The 20,209-nt window shown below is 39.3% G+C and overlaps 1 protein-coding gene across 9 annotated transcripts in view; it reads right to left on the reverse strand.

The window, feature by feature from the left end:
- Nucleotides 1-252: 252 nt before the first annotated feature.
- mid2 (midline 2) overlaps nt 253-20,209 on the reverse strand; it is a 151,435-nt gene continuing 131,478 nt past the window's right edge. For all 9 annotated transcript variants that reach the window (XM_053505924.1, XM_053505923.1, XM_053505927.1 and 6 more), the window contains 6 exons: nt 19,491-19,639; nt 17,001-17,128; nt 16,771-16,914; nt 10,078-10,239; nt 5,162-5,369; nt 253-4,228 (listed from right to left, as the gene is read on the reverse strand). In XM_053505924.1, coding sequence (XP_053361899.1) covers nt 3,826-4,228; nt 5,162-5,369; nt 10,078-10,239; nt 16,771-16,914; nt 17,001-17,128; nt 19,491-19,639 — 1,194 coding nt within the window. In that variant the 3' untranslated portion in view covers nt 253-3,825. The remainder of the gene's footprint in view (nt 4,229-5,161; nt 5,370-10,077; nt 10,240-16,770; nt 16,915-17,000; nt 17,129-19,490; nt 19,640-20,209) is intronic.

The following is a 20,209-nucleotide window of genomic DNA, read 5'->3' on the forward strand; positions in this document are numbered from 1 at the left end:
TCTGACCTAACTGTGCCCTGTGCCAGGAGAGCCAGCTGAAGAGCATGGGCAATGCCCCGTCTCCTGACTGTGGGCACTCAGAACCCTGCCAGTGCACCAGACTCCACTCTAGCACTCTCATGCCCATGGGGTTTGTGAGCACACTCGCTTGGCATCATTATCCCTCTCTTCCTGTGACACAATCTGTGTACAGAGAGAATACAAATTTAAGGGCAGAACCACAAAACACACAGTCCAACTTTAATTTTTGGGATCAGATTTGTTTTTAATTGGGTTTCAGCTCACATAAATAACAATGTTCATATATATTTGTATATTATACAATTTCATATAATATATATTTCCCCCTATGATTTACATCCTTGTCTTGCTAAAACGATCGAAACAGAAACATGATAAACACGCTAGCGTTTGTTCGTCTAATAAAAACTGAAGTAAAATTGAAACCTTGTGTGATTATTTTTTTTTCCCTTGTAAAAGTAATCAGTGAACAATGGAAATGTAAAAAAGTTTATCAGTCTATTTTAAAAGCAACAAAATGCACAGCTAGTTGTAAACCTGATACGCAGTAAAACAAAAACAAATTGTTCAGTGATCTCTATGCCGCACTCTCTCCTTACAAAACATTATAGAATATTAATAGGAAGCAGCGACACAAACGCTCAAACAAACAATTCAAACCTGTCAGGTAGAGATGAACAGCCCCTGAATAAGACTCAAGCATACTGGAAAACCTTTGCATCCCAACCTCAATCGCTGCTGAAATGTAACTACTACTATATTAAAAAGAGGAAAGTAAGGAAATGGAAATGTTCAAATGTTTAGACTCTTACAATCTACATATATTGCTTTCATGTTTAGGCTCCACTATGGCATCTGAACTATTCAGTTGACAATAAAAAGATATTGGACAGCTTAAGATTCGCTGAGCTGTTAAAGACAAAATGGAATTTTCGCAACAACTGTCTGTTTATTGTGCAAGTATGTTTCCAATAGTATTAATAATAACCTCACAGAACACACAAGAAAGGATATCATGGTGTAAGCTTGCGCTGTGTGAAAAATGGATTGCATTAGCACTGTGATCTGAAGCATGCTCTGGGATTTTAGCCCAAAAACATCAAAAAAGCAAAAACGGTCATGGGAGAGGGGAGAGCTGAGCTGAGTAGCCACAGGGACAGGGGGGAGAGAAAGAGAGAGAGGGAGAAAAAGAGAGAGAGAGAGAGAGAGAGAGAGAGAGAGGCCCCACACATGACTATAAGCAGCAGCAGGAGAGTGCCATCAGTAGTTCGTCTGCTCTCTAGGCTGCACTGAGACAGCATATTACCGTGGGACGCCCATTTCTGTTTCAAGGAGGGGCTCAAGTAGAACTCACTATTGCCGATATACGTTATCATGCTACACATTATACATATATATTTTTTTTGCCTGCAAAGTAGAAATGATTGTCTATGACATCATTCACTGATTCCTCCCTGAATATCGCACTGAGGGAAATCATATATGAGGCAAAAAAAAAAAAGTCACTTCATGAAAATTGCAGCCAATCTGTGACATGGGTCACAGTTAAATTCCCAAAAACATAATTCTAAAGAAAACCCCTTACACCTTTCTGCTTATATTACTATTAGACATAATGGCATACGGGTCAAAAAGACTTTTCCACTTACTGCGTTGCGTATGTAATCAGGACAGGAAAATAACAACTAATTAAATTTTTTTTTTTTAAAAGCCAGGCACTGGGATGAAAATGTCCAACTTTTTGTAACCATAAATAAACTGTCATTTATTGTGTTTAAAAGTATTTGAAAGTGTTTAAATTTGAAAAAATAATGGGTCATACCGGCAAAGAAATAGCACAGATACACATAATCACATGTTTTTGTGGTTGTTTTTAGTTGTTTCTCAGACAAAAAAAAAATTAAAAAGCATTTGGTGGCATCATTCCCATAATCCAAGAGCTAAAAAAAGTAATGATAACGCAAAGGTAAACTTAAAAGTAAACTTTTAAAAATAATGATAACTTGGGCTCTACCCGACATGTCCGAAAACCCAAATGCAGTTTAGTATGTGAGACCTCCCCAGTCAACACACACTGGCAGGACGTCCATATAAGTTGATGTTTTTTTCTTTTTCTTTAGATTGGTCATTAAGCGTTGTAGTGTTTTTGGCACAGATAAATGCCACATTTTAGATGATTTGAGTTCTGTACTGTATACCTTCAGATCCCTTATTATATAAGATCCATTTTGATCTCAAGTTTATTCTTTTATCAAGTCCGGTTGCTGCGATATGGCCATTGTGAGTTTGTTTACAAGAAGGGAGTAGTCGACATCCTATTTTTAGAATATTTAAATTACAATTCTGTGACTTAAAAGAAAAAAAAAAAAGAACCTTCAGTCTTATTTGACACCGGGATTTCCCTGCTAATAACAGCAGCAACATTTTATAGCTAACAAATTGCATGTTTTTTTCATCACAACTGGTAACCAGTATGGACTGTGTTCACCATTAAAGTGCTTTAAAAAATGTTTTAGAGGATTTAAACTTTCTTAATCCTGTTAAGCAATCAGGAAGATATTTTTGCTGAAATTGAAGCTTTTTACATTGTACATTGCACTTTATTGGCCATAGTGCAAAACTAACTTGTGAAACTTGATACTTGACTTAAAACGATGGGTCACATACACTGTATGAACCATATCTACCTGCTTTGATAAGTTTTTTTTTTTTTTTTATGATAACGTAGTTACAATATAAATTAACTGAGTGACCTTACTTTACCCTGGACTGAACCTTATGTGAGTGTAACATGGATGCTGTGGCTGAAGTTTTCATGAAGTGACCCAAAGCACTGATGAGCTGTGGTTGTTGGCTGCCATCAGGACACCTGCATGTTGATGTCAAAGCAGACGTCCCTTTGCAGAATTGTCACAACCCCCTGAAAACTGAGCATGGGACTGAATACTGTTAGACTCGGCCCCTCCTTTTAACTGAACGAATCTATAAGTGAAAGCGTAAATTGTGTTCCATAAAGCCCTTTGGAGATTTAGTTCACCCGCAATGCTTTTACGTGTTGGTTGATTTGGTAAGATGGATTTAGCTTTCCAATAAAAAGTATATAAAAAATACTACATGGATCAGTATAAATCCATGTCTATAAAATCAGCAGTGGGACTGTCATGCTTTAGCACAAAATACAGAACAGGAAACCAATAGAGTGGAACAAATCACAGAGGAAATACATATCATGCTATAAACGTCTAGACAAAAGCACAAAGAAAATGCTCTCCTTGTTCCCTCCCTGAATATGAAAGTGTGAATTTGTTTCATCAGGTATTATTAAATGGTAACCTAAGTAGAAACACCATATCTTACCATTATCTATAATCCCTTTTTCTATTAGAAGATAAATCCACTATATCCAAACAATGTCCAGCCCTGTCCTAAATCATGTCTTTTTTTTTTTTCTTTTATTTCACACACGGGGCACTTAAAATGTTTGAAAAAGTGCTTTTTTTTTACGGATAATAGCAAAACTGATAAAAGAAGCAAACCAAACTATTAGTCATGAATAATTTACATACTTTTCCCACTCCATTACAGATCTCATAATCCATGACTAGTAGAGTCATGCAACACATCCGAAACACCCCTAACTGCAACGATCAAGGAGAGAATTAGCACATCTTTCAAACCTAGCTTCCACAATTCTATCCACACCATCATCCATGTGAGCCTGTGGTGGGGCCAAAATAAAAGCGAGGAAGCGAAGTGGACGAAACGAGCTCCTGGGACCGTTCTGGAAGAGTCTGTGCGAGCGCCTCAGTTGCAACACTTCATAGTCAGGCCATATGGAGACTCTTGCTGCCGGCCGCTGCCGTCCTGCTGCTCGGGGCAGTCCACAAAGTCGGGCACAGGCAGGCCAGACAGGATCATTAGTGATTTATTCGAGATCATGAAGGTAGGGGCGACAGGAAGCAGAAAGGAGATGTCGAATGTGTGCAGGTGCTGAGAGTTCATGGCATCATAGAAGGAGAGCGTGTTGTTGTCATAGTCCAGTAGCACTCCGAGCCTTCGCAGCTGCAGTGATGCCTCCACCAGCATCTCTTTGCCGTTGTGTCGCACCAGAAAGTTATTATTGCAGCGAGAGAACACCCATGATGACGAGTTCTTGCCGTTCCACTCGTTCTTCGGGGCCGACTTGTAAGCCACACCCACCGTGTACCTGCAGCATAGGATGCATTTTAAATGCAAAGGATGGTTTATAAATATAAATAAACTAATATTAATTAATAAACATTTAATATAAAGAATAAAACTGTTTAAACCAGTGTCTAGGACCTGCCCATGGTTATTGTCATATTTTTGTTTTGATGGGAACAAGTTTCAGGTAGAAGCACAGTTAATGTCACAAAAATGTATAAACGCGTAAGGGGAAAAAAAAAGCTAAGGTAAAATGCTATTTACTTAAGTGGGACTTAGAAGTTAACCATATGAGGTTACGAAAAGAAGATTCAGCAAATGTGTAGAACGCCAGCTAACTTTAACCATGTGTTTGAGATGTTAAAACATAAATGGAGTTTGTCAAACCTAAATTATTTAAGCAGTATTTTTTAACAGCAGATGAAATATCTTGCCTTTGAACAGATGGGATGATGGTTGTGTTCATCTGATGCTAAAATCTGATATCTCACCCAGACAAATTCTAAGCTGACATTTTCTTTTAGCTTTATTTTTAGTTTTGTTGTGTATGGGTGGAAATATCAGATAAAAACAGATAGGAACGGTTGCTAAGCAGTGGGGTCAAGAAAATGTAATTTTAGCGGTTTGAAAAACACAAATGTGCAACATTCACACCATAACACACACACACACACACACACTAATCTGTAGTAGAATGATTGAAAGATTTTTTTTAAACTGTGTGGAGATTGCTGCTTAAATAAGTATGAATGGCAGCTGCGTACACCACACACGCACACACACGACTGGGTGAATCTAGATGCCATTTTTTTCTACAAACCAGATGTGGAAAAGTCAGTCATTCTCTGATATATATATACAACTCTACTAACATAAATACAACTCGAGAACAAAAAAGTGATGGTACAAGAATAATAATTGGCCCAGAGGAGCATTGTTTATTTTTTTTACCCACCATGTGGATGCTCCTAACAACACTTCCCAGTAATGGCAGCCACTGTCGATAAATACGTTGCCAGCTGCGCCATAACAACCTGTACCACTAAAGCGCTCTGGTGTGTGACTCTTCTTTAAAGAGCTCTCATCCTTCTCCATGGTCAGGCAGTCGTTGGACAGGCGCAGCTTCTTATGAGCCGTCTTAGGGTCCAGTTTAAAAGGCTGGCCTGTGGACAAAAAGACATAAATTGAGTGAATTCAAAGAGACGGCGGGAACAAGTGCTTGTCAAGGACAAGGCTTTTACAAGCTTGGTCAAGTTAAATACTTTTCCTGATTTCAACAGATCTGAATCAGCTTAGTGAGCCTTACAGGTTTTACTGTTACACATGACCCAGCAGGAAGCCTGAAGTTGGGCCTGCGTTGTAATATAGCTGTAGCGATGTTACAATAACTTTTCTATTTTGGTTTATGGAAGTTAGAATGACTTTAATGAAATGACTTTGAGATAACATTCATCAAATGACCCAAACACAATGCTGCAAACACAATGCTGCAAACACAATGCTGCAAACACAATGAAATTTAAAACCTTTGATTTAGAGCAGTCATGCTGGCTGATTGGGCAAAGATCAGACTGATGTTAGAAAACATTAACATGAGGTACATCTTAGCTCCCAAACGACTGCACTATAGTATTGTATTACCACAGTGTCTACATGGCATCACATCCGGTTACAGAACAGATCTCAGACGTTAAGTAGACATTTGTCTGCTTTACAATTTATTATTTCAGTAAAATAATCTTGTTTGATATCTTTTGTGACACATGATGTTATGTACGTTAATTTACTGCCATCAACAGCATGTTCCTTACTCATCCAGTGGTCCAGTCCATCAGATTTGTAATTTCTTTTAGGCCAGCGGTTTAGTGTTAATATTGACAAAGTTGTATTTGCAACATTGTAATTCTAACATTCAAGAACTTTTCTTTCATTTTTAACCTCAACCTTTTCTTAATGTCCGTAACCCTGCCAAAGTAATGTCACCACAATAGTTTGACAAATAATTACTAGCATAACTTATAGGTTTTTCAAACAATCCATGTCTGTCGATACAGACCATGTTTTTCATTAACTGTTAAAATCAACGAAATGTATAAAAGGTGGAAAAGCAACACCTCTGACGAAGACGGCATATCTACAGTAGATGAGGATGTTTTCCCCTGAAGAGTTTTTCATCCCTCACACTCTCACTGCAGAAGTTTGGGATTGGAGTTTAAGCACAGGTCAGGACTGACATTTCGCTCAGACCTGAAGCTAAGCCTCTGAGGTGCAACCTAATGACTGACAGCACGGTGCAATAATCAGCTTGCATGTCTAGCTTCACCCGCAGTGTGAGTTACTGTGCCTGGCTATGAGGCATTCAAGCAATGTGCTACTTCCAGCCAATTCCATTAATGTTCTCTTGTGCTTTGAACTGCTTATCGCGGCGAGTGCAGTCCTCCCGAAACACACGTGCACGGTCTTGCCTTTCCACTGGGACTGCTCCTGGCAAGCAACAAAGGAAACATGTATACACACATGCAGACACGTGGCATGCTACAGCCAAGGTAAATGAAGCAGAAAACCTGTAGTCTATTATACCAAATGGACCGATACCGTTTAATACAAGGAATGTGGAGCGAGCCTGTGTAATAACTCAGTCAGAGCATTTCCAAAAAGCTCCATATTAGCCAACAGCAGACTGTGTAGGAGAGCTGCACCCGGGAGTGGGAAAGACTACCACATTTCTAACTCTGAAGGGATCTGATAAGAACATATTCACAATGTAAACAGAAGTGCTGATTAGTGTAGTTGGAAATGGAAGGGTGTTTTGTGTAACATTCTGTTCCTACACACGTGGGAATAACACCAGGACAATTGTCTTGTATTTTCTTAACTCCTTCTAATTTGACTTTAATTATTCTAAGGGGTTTTCTTCTGTGTTTGAGCGACTATCATGAAAAAAAAAAAAAAAAAAATAAAGCAGAGGCTGACATTTAGGAAGTCTGCTGTCGCATAATGCAAATCTAGGCAATTAAACAAGCGCAACGAGGACAAGGTAACTCTAAGACACTTTACAGCTCCTTATTAAGTATTCCACGCTTGCTTATTCTAATTAAGACACACTTCAGTTGGCGTAAAGGTCTTAAGACATAACCAGACAAGCCTGACATCTTATAAATAATAAATACATTTTTGAAAAGGATATACACAGTACATATAATAAAAGATGGGGGGAAAAATACACAAAGCATTAACGTGATTTTAAAATACTGTCAACTGACACGGAATCAGTTTCTTGAAATGAGCCCTGAATGTGCATCATCAGCTGAAGCAGTGCTGATTAAACAGAGCCTTCTGTTGGAGACACACACTCACACTCGTGCACACACACACACACACACATAAACACACACACAATCTTGCTGCTGCTAAACACAAATACATTATATACACTATGGAGTTATGACTGTGTGGGTTGCTTACTGACACAGACTGAGACATACTTCAGCACAGCTTGATTTCTCATCCCTCACACTCTGAAGTGACATTTTACTGGATGTTTAAAGGACTACTTGAGATATACAGCACGGGTCCTGGTGCATGACACTGTATATTTTCAAGATGGATTGGAAATATGACTAAACATTCTAAACATCCTGAATATTTACAATGAAAAAAAAAGGTCTTACAAAACACCTAGAGGCAGCAGTGTTACATGTACTGTACATCCTCCGTCAGTGTGGCTTTGATTTCTATTTTACAGCCCTGACGATGCCTCTTCTCCATTGTTGCCCTAAAGGCATGATATGACATGATAGAGCTCCTGGAGTAAGGTAAGGGATGGTTAAGCCTCGTCTTCTTCTCCATGCTCCACGGGCACACTTTTGAGAACATCCTGACAAGATGTATTAAAGTCTGAGATAGGTAATGTCTCTGCACTGTGTAACAAGCTGAAAATCTGTGAGACTATCACAAGTATCAAAAGCACTGGCTCGATAAAGCCAATTCATTTGCTTTTAGGGTCTCTACTCACCCCTGTTATCTGGTAAAATGTCACACAACATTTAGGACACGTGTGCCAGGCTGAAAAAAAAAAAACTTCTTCCCTAAACTCAAGGATGTTCTAAACTGGGGTCTAAACTTCTCTAACAGAGTGCTTAAGGTGCATACTAGGTTAATCTCCGGTACTGGTATAGCACATATGCTACTTAAGATTTCACACACACACACACACACACACACACACACACACACACATATACACACACACACACACACATATATTTTTATCCTGACTGCATCCCATCACATACTGTATAGTCTATTTAAAAAAAAAAAAAACTAAAACACATGACAGGTTCTTCTTGACTCTTATTGTTAGTACTCTCCTCACACACACCCCACACACAAACACACACACTTGGCTACTTGTCGGCCTATAGTTAGCAAGACTTCACTTTAATGACGCAGTCACCAGCAGCTCTGCTTCTGGATAATTACAGCCAGCTGATCATGCTGAGGCAGAGACACGCTGGAAACAAAAGACTGTTTCAGAATCTGCTCGCTCTGAATCTCTTAATCAAACACAAAGAGCTTATGCAAATGGATTCAAATAGTAGTGCTGCTTCTTAGAGCAAGCTATTGTGTTACTTTGTGTGGCTGTTTGACAGTGTACAATGTAGTGTAGGGGTAGAGGGAAACAAAACAGATGAGAGACATGCAAAAAGTTTCTCATCTAAAAAAAGAAAAAAAAAAGTGCTACAGCATTGGCAAGACTGTCAAACATGCACGTGGCACTATGGCAGAGTGTTCCTGATAAACACACCTGCTGAGTAACATGACTCTCACTGAACAATTCCCATAATTGGCCATTGCTGCTTTCTGTGCTGTTTAAATCTCATCTTTACTGTGCTGAGCAAACTACCTGCACTGAAAAGCCAAGAGGACTTCAGACTGCCTTCAACCAAGAGGGCGATTAAAGCAATAAGTGGTGAGAATGCGGTTTGACTGTGCGAAAGATGGAAACCTAATCACAGCGCCCAAACTCGCAGTAAATCATGATGAACCGTACTTACGGCCACCGTGCGAAACCGCGTAGGTGAGATAGGGGTATTGGTAGTTAACAGATTATTGGCCAAACTTCGCTAAGTGATGATGGTAGAATAATTATAAAGGTCTTGACTAAAACAACATGCATGAGGAATCACAAAAGATTTCTGCAATGGAAAAGTATTCTAACTAGTTCTTTTATCAGGAAGTAACACTGTAATGTAAATGATTACTTTTTAATGACAGTAATTTTGTAATGTAATTAGTTAATTTAAAAAGTAACGTCTCCCAACAGTGATGAGGATGAAATGTAAACCCTCCTGGAGAGGCATACATTTAAATCAGACCTAGAGGTCATGGGTGTTTTGTAACATGATTGAGAAAAGGCAGGAAGAGTTTACAATTGCATGGGACATCTGGGCACAAACACACATGCTGTACCAACAGTGCTATTACAGTATTATTATTATTACTATTATTATTAACAGGCTCAGTTGCTCTCTAATGACGCAACAGTGATAAAGCTGGTGTATGATAGATCTGCATCATTTAGCGGATTGCACATCTTTACTGACAGATTGCTCTACGCACACTGAGCCAGCGGATTCTTCAGAGTGGAATTTAAATAGCAATCTCGCGGCTGCGGATAGTAATTCTTATCAATCATATGTCCTTGAGAGGGTACTGTAGGTACTGGGTGAAACCGAATGCGTGTTTTGAACAGGACCCAACAATATGCATGAGAAGCAAGGCCCTAAAAGTTCTAGTGTGATAAATTGTGTTATTTTTTTGCTTATTTATCCTTGCAGTGATGTGTGTGTGTGTGTGTGTGTGACTTACTGTTGGTTTTGAGACGTGCTGGCTCGCTGTTGCGGCTGCCAGCCTGGTTGATGGCCTTGACGAAGAATATATAGCGGGTTCCACTCTGAAGCCCGTGCACCGTGTAATGATTCTGCTTGATGTTGGGTACAATCATCCAACTGTCCACTGAGTTATATAGACCTACAGACAGAGAGAGAAAGAGAGAGAGAGAGAGCAAAGATGTGTTAGAACAAATGAAAACACAAAAAACAATAATACTTTTTGAATCATCCTTTTAAGGTGTGTACATCAGTTACTTTTGAAATGACATCATCATCACTATTATTAATTTTGACTTCCAGCCAATGTCACTAGATGCAGAAAGGACATCCTGTGTAAAACCTGTGCCAAGTTGTTGAAAGTCCAACAACAACATTATTATTATTATTATTATTATTATTATTATTATGACTGCTGTTCTGGAGCTATTTATGCAATTAGGAAAAAGCATGCAAAATCTTGCCTTGTTTATGACACAAAAAAAAACACCTACCACACAACAAATGTTTAATTCACCACATGTTGTGGATATATGGATCAGTCCCTGTGGGATTCCAGCATGTGGGCTTCAAGCAAACAGAGACAGAAATATACACTCCCAGAACCCGATTCCTTATGGCAGTAAGACTTATACCAAGCATCTCCAGGGAACATCAGGGCATAGACATAAATCTGACGGTCAATACTCCCAGTGTGTGAGCGAGACACGCTTCCTTTCCACCAAGCAACCACAATATGTCAGCCCTAGGGATTAGCACTCTCGCTTACAAAATCACTGAAATTAAATGTCAAACGGCGCGCTCTTAGAAAACATGATCCCAAGACATCGCCCAGAAAGGACAGCTGAACCGCATCAAAAATGCACTTTTACACGGCCCCAGTGAAATATTCATTGTCACTCGGTCAGCCTCACCGCATACCTCCTGAGAAAGCAAATATTATGTCAATTTAAATCTTGCTTTGTCATGGACTTACAGTCACTGCATATAAAGTACTTAAATATTAATGCCTCGTCATAAATAAGGTGGAGAAGACTTCAGACTTCAGCGTGGTTAAAAGTTCAAATTAGACCCTCAGTTTCATCTGTTTTTTTTATTCATTTTTATTAAACACGAACAATTAAGGTACAGTGACTACAGTATGACTGCTTGCTCTTTTGAATTAAAACAGATCGGCACTCCGAGTGTTTCGGTATCTATACAGTAAGAAAAGAGCTCTCGAGTGTGGCGGTCAAAGTAATGTAAAACTAAACCAGCCGCCGCGCTGTCTGGCAATCTGTCTGTGGTTTTACAGTGATAGTTGTCATGCATAAAAATGCCACAATATATGAGGCCAAAAACATGGGAGACAGGTTTGTCAGTTTTCCACAAGAAAAAAATAAATAAATTTGTGGTTATCAGCCATCCAGCGAGAAGAAAAACTTAATCCTGGTCAAAGCTGTGTTCTGGTTGCTGTTAAATTGAGCTTGTGTAGTGACCGTTTTAGTTCAGGCAGAACCATGCTAAAATAAAACTTTAACACAACAAATATCTAACATAAGGTACATGATGTACTTTGTTTATGTTTGCTAATTTAGGGCACATACAGGGTTTAACAGGTCAGCGGTGCCATTATATTTTCATTAGAGTCATTAAGCTGCTCTTGGTATTCAATTTACATTAATTGTTCATTTGGTGTTTCCTTAAATCTTAAATTAGACGTACATTTTCCCCCAAATAATTTTCTAATTGCACCTGTTTAATCAAACATACATTGAGACCTCAGTCACTCGTCAGGCAGCGCAGGTAACAGAGTGAGAGGTGGACGGCAAGGTCGGGAGATAAATACATCAAGAACTGACATGTTAAATAACCAAATGTCCTAATATTCTACTTAAACACTGCTTTGATTTGACTAAATTATAGTTTAACATTAAATCATACCTGATGAGACAGCTGTAAATATCACTGTATCGTAAATCTGGCAGTTCTCTGTCCTTGAAAGTGTTTGAAAGAACAGCTGGAGCTGATAATTTGGTAATATCCAATCACTGGAGTTTCTTAACATTTCTGGTCTCGTGATCTCGTGTAAATTTAGCCAGAGATTTTTCAGTATTTTAGCTTGGCAGTGTTAACTTTGGCAGGCATGACTGCCAGGCAAAATAGTTTGTTGAAATGTTGACACACCTAAATCCTGATTTATGCTTCTGTGTCAAGTCTACACAAGTGGTCTGCAATGGTTTGAGCATTTATATACTTGTGCGCTGATGTGCTGCGTCCCTCAGCTAGTTTGTAGTGGGGTTTCTATGCCACTGTGCTGAGTCTTTTTGCCACTTCTTGGTGAAAGTACTATAGACCTTGGAGAAGATCAGTACAATGCTCGAGTTAATAAAAAAAAATGGATGCAGAGAAGAAGAAGAAGAAGAAGAAGAAGCAGGAAATGCAATACTTCTTGGTGGACCAATCACAGTTGTTGCCATCTGCGTTGGATTTCAGGGGAGGTGCACGTCAGGGTATGCCGTAGGCTACACTGTAGGGTACAAAGCTCTGGCATAGACTTGGTGCAGAAGCACAAATCAGCCTTGAGGAATACTGGGATGCTCTTGTTCCCGTCTGTGAAACCTGTTTTCGATGTTGTAACAGGGAGTTTTTGTTTTGTTTTTCTTCCATGTACAAGATGCCACTGACTTTACACTCAGTGTCTGTGAACAGACCGCATTCTGCATCTCAATAACCCTAACGGAAATGTAGCGCTTCTGCTATCACACTCAGTCTAACCCCTATCATATGTGGCCTCACAGGACTCTGCCTTTATTCTCCTCCTATTGTTCTCTGCAATCCTCTAAAGCCCAGCTTATGAATTTCTGCACTATAAAGACCTGAGCTTCTAGCAGAAGTCATGGACAATGTTATCGCAGGTAGGCCTGTCCTGATTTGAACTTGGGCAATGACATCATGTGTACTTTATTATCCTTAAGGCTAATCAGACATTTCATTGAGCATTACTGCACAATTCTTCAATCCAGCCGGACAAAATGTGTTGATTAATCTCCGTTAAACAGCAGTCTGGCATGTCTCTGAGAATAGTACCTGCTGCGAGGCAAATCACAAGTGCATATTAATCTTCTCTTTCTAACACGTTATCCTTTCTATAGTAACAGCTCATTCATGTGGAGCTGTATGACAGCGCTTTGAAAAAACTATGCCCAACAATAAGCAGCAATAAGTGAGGCTTTCTGCAATAAAATGTTTAAAATCAGTAAAGGATTTAAAGCTGACCATGAATGCAAGATTAATTTTTGGTCATTTCTAGACATTCAGTGGTTTTCAGTATGCTTATACACAAAAGAAATTTTGATACCCCTCCACCCTCAATGTTCTCTGGATGAGGAGAGAAATAAAAGGTGTATAAGTGATAAAAATTTATAATCCGCTAGTGTTAGTACCCATTGTTGGCGGTTACAGAGTTTTGCCTAACTTATTAATACAAAGAAATGGTTAAGTATCTTACGCCTTGTTTACGTCAAGTTCTTTTTTCATCGCCAGCACTTACTGTACATCACTCTTACTCAACATTTTAATTTGAGCAGCTAACAATCACAGTGTGAACATTTTACACGCCCTGACCTCGGACTGCAGTTTGCTCTAATGCTCTCGTAACACACTCTGAGGACAGCGCTGTCCACTCAGCGCTGTCCACTCCTTCCGCTTGCGTGAACTCACAGACGCCCCTGATTGGCCGTATAGCCGGGATTAATGTGGAAGCACTAAGTACCTCTTATCCCTCCCCTCTGAGAGAGCTTGGCTAATCAGCTGCTCATACTGTTCTTTCTACTCAACATTTTTATTTCATTTCAGCAAACACTGAAGGACTGGCAAAGATTCATTACATTCTGTTAAGCCAGTTTTTGCGTGATGCTGTGATAAAATCGTCTGGATGGATAGACATTCAGACAGAATGTTTTTTCGGAGACTTGTTTCGGATCCTCCGATATATGAAATGTAAAGATAGCTGATTTCTGAACAATGTACAGAAAAAAACTTTTATTTGTATAGATTATCAAAATCCAATATCTGGTGTGCATTTTAGCTGAAGCACTAACAGACTTTGAGTTAACTTGTTAAAGAAACAGTAAAATTTATGCTGGACCTTTAAGTCTTCAGCTGAAGGAAAGTCTTTAGGACAAAATTTGGTGAGATGGTTAACATGACTAGGCATATAAATAAATACTCCAGCATTTAAGCTAATCTCCATCCACTGCTCCTGTAGCGTGTGTATGACTACCACAGACAATCATTTTGTTCATTTTAAATTTAGTGAAAAGTACAGAAGACCGGTTTACTCAAAACTCACTCATTACTGGGCGTTCATTGAAACGCCACCAATGGATGTTTAGAATATTTAACTACATAACAATATACCACTTAAATAAAAAAAAAGGGATACAGTTCACTAAACATTTCACAAAAGCATTTTACATTCTGTGTATTAAACTACAGTGATGCACTAATGACTGAAGTACACAGAGACTGAGCTAGAAAATGCTGATTTCCTTTAGAGTAAAACCATTTACACTATACATGGTGTAGATTTCAAGCATTTATGTGTAATGACTGATTCATTTGATCATAAAGAAATATCGGTGTCATCAGTATCAATAGTTCTGTCACTTTACTTTGCATGACATAGGTTTATCTTTTATTACTCCCTGTGTTGTGTTAAGAATGGAAGTCAGCAGGATTCACTACAACTCTACAAGATCCATTCACAAACTGCTTTGAGGTAAAATAAAACACCAGGAAAGACGATCGAATGAGATACGAGTGAACTCTTTAACACAACATGCTGAACAGATCACTCTAGCAGTGAATCGTACCTGCCTGCTCTAATGTCACTGTTACCTATTTAACCCTCACATCAGATCAGCACTCCTTCAGTCCTCTCCAATCTGGAAGATGTACACCAGTAAGGACAAACAGTTAAATCTGAGCAATGCAGCTTGTGTGTGTGTGTGTGTGGGGAGGGGGGGGGGGGAAGTATGTGGGCTCCTGTGAGGCTTGGAGGACCTTTTGCTGCTGGCTTAGCATGCAGCTCTAGCAACTCCCATCACCATCAATCACCATCACAATAAAAGCGAAGTAAAGAGCATTAGCTTGGGTCAGATGTAATCGTGCCTGATGCCAGAACAGCACCTGCACTCGTGTGGATGGAAAAATCAGCAGGATAATCCAGCCTCAATGCTTGGGCTAATGACTGGCCTGGAAGTGTGCAGTCCCTGAGTAAGAGAGGGAGGAAGCTTTATACTTCTCCACTTCCAGCCCATTAGTGTGAGATCTGGCTGAGATAGCTGCTTTTGGAGCCGTTTTTAATTAGCCACCGAGGGGTGCCTTTGTGTCTGCGCCAAATGTGTAATTGCTGATATCTGACCTGTGGAGAAGGGCAAGGTAAGTCTATAGCTATTGTAAATGTTTTAAACTGGAACAAAGTTACTCTAATAATTCACAGGCTTGTTTACAGACGCTGGAAGAAAAAAAAAAAAATCAATGGTAATTAAATGCAATAAGAAAGCTTATACAATTCAGTCCAAGAAAACAAATTTGATTCGGTTAGGAATGAAACAACACAAAGCTCTTCTGAATGGGCTGTATGTGTAGAAACCAAGCAAAATAAAAGCTATGGGAAAGGCTCGTGTTTCTCCTCATGGGATACAAGCAAATTCTACCAATAACCAGCTAGTGGCTTCACTTAAGCGCTCGCATCCGCAGAGCGATGGAAAAAGTTGTAAATCTGGGAAGAAAGCATTCCTCTCCATTTCTCAGCCTCTCGGCTTGAATTCTCTGAGGAGGTTGCAGTAACGGTGGCCAGACCAGTGCTCCTGAGTCTCTGGGCTATTAAAGGCTGAAGAAGAAAAAAATTGCTTTCTATGCTGCTGTAACTGAAGGAGTACAGCTCACTCCACAGCAGAGTGAGAGAAAAAGAGAACGATATAGAGACAGATGGAGAGAAAAGAAAAGACAGGAAAGGAAAAGGGCAGAGGGAAATGTGGGAGAAAGAGACAGCGAGACAGAGTACAGAAACGTTAAGCACAATGTGTATTTGTGTAGGAGTATACATAAGTGTATGGAAGAAGTGGTGTTGTTTGAGTGCCACTCTAGAACTCTAGGCCTCTGGATTGCAGTTCTCCCTTTCTTTTTCTCTTACAATGGCTTCCTCTGCCAAGATCACGTCAAGTGTACTGATGTTACTGCTTTATCTTCTCCAAAAAATAAATAAATAAATAAATAAAAAAGGGACTATTTGTATGATAATGAAAGGCGCTGTGCTAGTAGGTGATCCTAAATCATATAATGAGAGTTAAGTAGACTTTTGATGCAGGAAATCTTAATGTGTCAGCAATAAATCCTCTGGAAACCAGACCTCACAAGAAGCTTTGTTATATAATGGAGAGTATGCAAAAATACGGCTCTGCCAGGCTCTAACTTACATAAAGCTTGTTACTATCTGCACTGCAGAAGCACATTCTTGACTTTGGTAGATCATATTTCTAATTTTGGGCAACAAATTCAATACCTACAGTATTATTCAAAATATAACACAATGCTGCATACAATGTGATGCGGAAAAGAATGAAAGGTGTAGATGGTACCGTAAAAATACACTGTTTGTAAAATAAATAAATATATAAACACTCACTGATGAAGTTGGTCTGGCCCGTGTAAATAGTGTATTGCAGTTCATAAGATGTGACACTAAACTCGTCCTCAGAGGTCCAGTGCACAGTGATGGTATCGTGGGAGGCTGTGCACAGCTCCTCTCGTATAGATGGTGGATTAGGGGCTGGAAAAATTTAAAGCTTATTATTAGCAACATTTTTTTTTCTTCCTGAGAAAATGATGTGTAGAGGTGGTGTGTATCTGTCTCACCTGTCAGATAGTCCAGGCCCTCCAGGATCTTCTTTTCTCGGGAGAAGTCGAGGGCAAAATTGTCAAAGGCCTCATTCAGATTGACATCTGGGATAAGGACCTGTGAGGAGGCGGTGGCCATGGCAACCCTGGGTGTCAGCGAGAGAGAAAGAGAGAGAGATGTGCATTGAAAGCAAGCTCCACACGCTCGCTTAAGGTTTGTTTAGTGCACTATTTCACCGTGACAGCCAGGTTAAAAGCTCACCTGAGAGCACAATTAAAGAAACGTGTAATACTGATGGAAATGGAACTGCATGGAGGCAATTATAAAAACCCTGTCTCATGAGCACGGCTCTGGTGCCACAGTGGTGGCACAGAGGAGCCCTTGCTATTCTTGAAATATGTCTTGCTACTAGAACTCTGACCTTAGGCCATATCAGTAAGAGGTCTATAAACTGGTATAATATTTATGACGACTTGAAGTGCCGCTGAAACCAAGACTAGTGTTCTGAGCTTTTTTTTTGTATCTGTATGAACACTAATACAATACTGCAAATAATAATAATAATAAAAAGTCACTGTTTGGGTTGCCATAAGAAAACACATGAGAACCTTTGTTGGGAAAAATTTCTGAAGTGATTAATATGTTTCAGCTGGCAACAACTCTTTTAACCTTAACTAATGCTGTTAGTAGCTTCTCATTTCTTTAACAACCGTGTCAAAAAATGTATCCCATGGTCATGGAAAATATGTTTCTGTGTTTCAGAAGGGTCAAATTATTGGATTGCATCAATCAAAAAAACAAAACAAAAAGCAAAAAACAACAATTAAGGAGATTTCTAAAACTGAGAAAACAGTCCAACACACTATTAAAACTTGGTAGCATAGAGCAGAACCATCAGTTCACAGAAGAAATGTGACCGGAAAAGTTGCTCAGTAAATATATACAGTACAGTAGAAATCCTGGCTATGTTTAACAATGAAAGTAGGAGCATTTCCACGTGCACAATGTGACAAGAAATCACAGGACTGGGACTAAACAGCTGTGTGGCCATAAGAAAACCAATTATTAGTGAGGCTAATCAGGAGGAAAAAAGGAAGGAAGTATAAAGATAAGACTTGGGCACAATGGGAAAAAGGGGTAATGTGTTCTGATAAGTCCAGATTCCAGAGTGATGGGTGCATCAAAGTAAGAAGGGAAGCACATGAAGAGATACATCCATCATGCATTGTGTCGAATGTACATAGTGCTCCAGGCTCTCCCATCACCAATATACAGTAAGAACTCAGCCAAAAATAAATGCAACTCTGAATGCAAATAGATGTTGTGATGTTATCAAAGCAATGCATAGGGTGCCATAATTAAAGGCAGAGGGTGACTTTTTTAGCCAGGCAGTGCATGTCTAGTTTAAATAATAAAAAAAAGCAATGAAAATGTACTCATATTAATTTTAGAGTTAATCACTTCTGGGAAAGCTATTTTTTGATGAGTCATCCTGTACTGGTCTTTTTCCCCCTTTAAATATGTTTGGAGTTTATTCAATTGGAAAATTATGGAATTTGTACAAGGTCAGGGTTTATAAACTTGGGGCTCATTAATGCTGGAATGTCTTGTATGTTTATGCACTGCCTGAGTTTCTCTATTCATATGAGGAATAAACTTTATTTAATCTACTGCTCACTGCAGATGCCTCCCAGTGATGACCTTTGTGACTCTCTAGGACCTATAGGTCGTCTATGGTATGGGTTTTATTTAGGTCATCCGACACGGGGAACAGCAAGTTGGGGGAAAGTCCTTGTTAGACCTTTAATGGTTCTGCATAATTAATTAATTCACTAAGCTACTGTGAATGTTATTTAAATTTGGCACTGGTCCGCTGTATCTTGAACACTATTAACTGTGCTGTAAATCAGTCAAGCATCTCAACACAATTACTCTGACCGCCTGTTGTAAAAGAAAATGTTTAAACATACAGTTAACGTCGCTAAATGAGGACTTTAACTGAATTATATCTGGCAGGTGGTTAGTGTATATGAATCCACACTGCAGCATTTTAGGTATTTTGCATGCAAGATCCATGAAGAGACGAATCCTTCAATCGTTACTGGCTGGAATAAATCTGATAGTTGTGTGGAAAGCGTAGTTTGCTGATTGTCCCTACGATTAGATGCCCATGCTTAACAACATGTCTTTGAAGTAAAGGCTATCATTTATCCATTGAAGAATGTAAGGCAAGCTGATCCTGATGGGGAGAAAGTACCGCGTTCGAGCACTTGTGCATGCAAAAGAGGCTTTGTACAAGCCACAGCTCCCTTCAAGTATCTTTAAATTCCTGGGTGACCATGTGCTGAAAATATCGACAGAGCTGAACGGAGAGCGTGATCCACAGCGTGTGCAGCATATTAAATCGTGCAGACGTGAAATGCTGAATGGTGTGGAGAGAGAGAGAGAGAGAGAGAGAGAGAGAGGGAGAGAGAGAGACCGCGTATGTGTTTATGCATATATCTCACCTTTCTGCCACGTTTCTGGCAGTCTGGAGGAAGCGAGCATGGTCGTTTTCTTTTAGACTCTGCTCAGCCTGTGTGATAAGAGCACTGGAACGTTCCAGACACTGTCTACAGTTAGCGATCTGCTGAGCCAACTTACGGAGTTTCATCACCTACAAAGACAGACACACACACACATTTTCATCCATCAATGTACAAAATAAATCAGTCCAACTCTTCCTCAAGGTATATCTTCCGTCCTTTGGTTTACACTATGCTTGAGGTGATGGATGCTGTTTAACCTCATATGGATCCTCTTTTCACTCAATCACTGAGAAAAACATCTTTACACAATATCTCTCTATTAAACCTGAATTTCATTAAATTGCACTTTGTTGTTAGTACAAGCGTAGACTCTGCACTCTGTGGAGCCACAGGATATTTAATATTTTATCTTCCTTGGGTGACCTACAAACTTGTAAAAGAGAATCTAATAGGCATAGGAGTTCAATTTTCACTTTTCATGTGCACTGATATTTCACAAGTTCTGCTTTGTGTGTTCTATTATTTTGGTGCAAATGCATCTCACAATTCTTCATGAGCTGCTCTGACTCAGAGCCACCATTTTTCAAATGAACACAACCCCATATTTTTGGGCTGTAAAAATGTTTATGAGATAGATAGATAGATAGATAGATAGAGTAATCACTTATAGTGTAGTGAGATTATGTATCGCTGTCGCA

This window comes from Clarias gariepinus, chromosome 10, assembly GCF_024256425.1.
Source record: "Clarias gariepinus isolate MV-2021 ecotype Netherlands chromosome 10, CGAR_prim_01v2, whole genome shotgun sequence".
Taxonomy (NCBI): Eukaryota; Metazoa; Chordata; class Actinopteri; order Siluriformes; family Clariidae; genus Clarias; species Clarias gariepinus.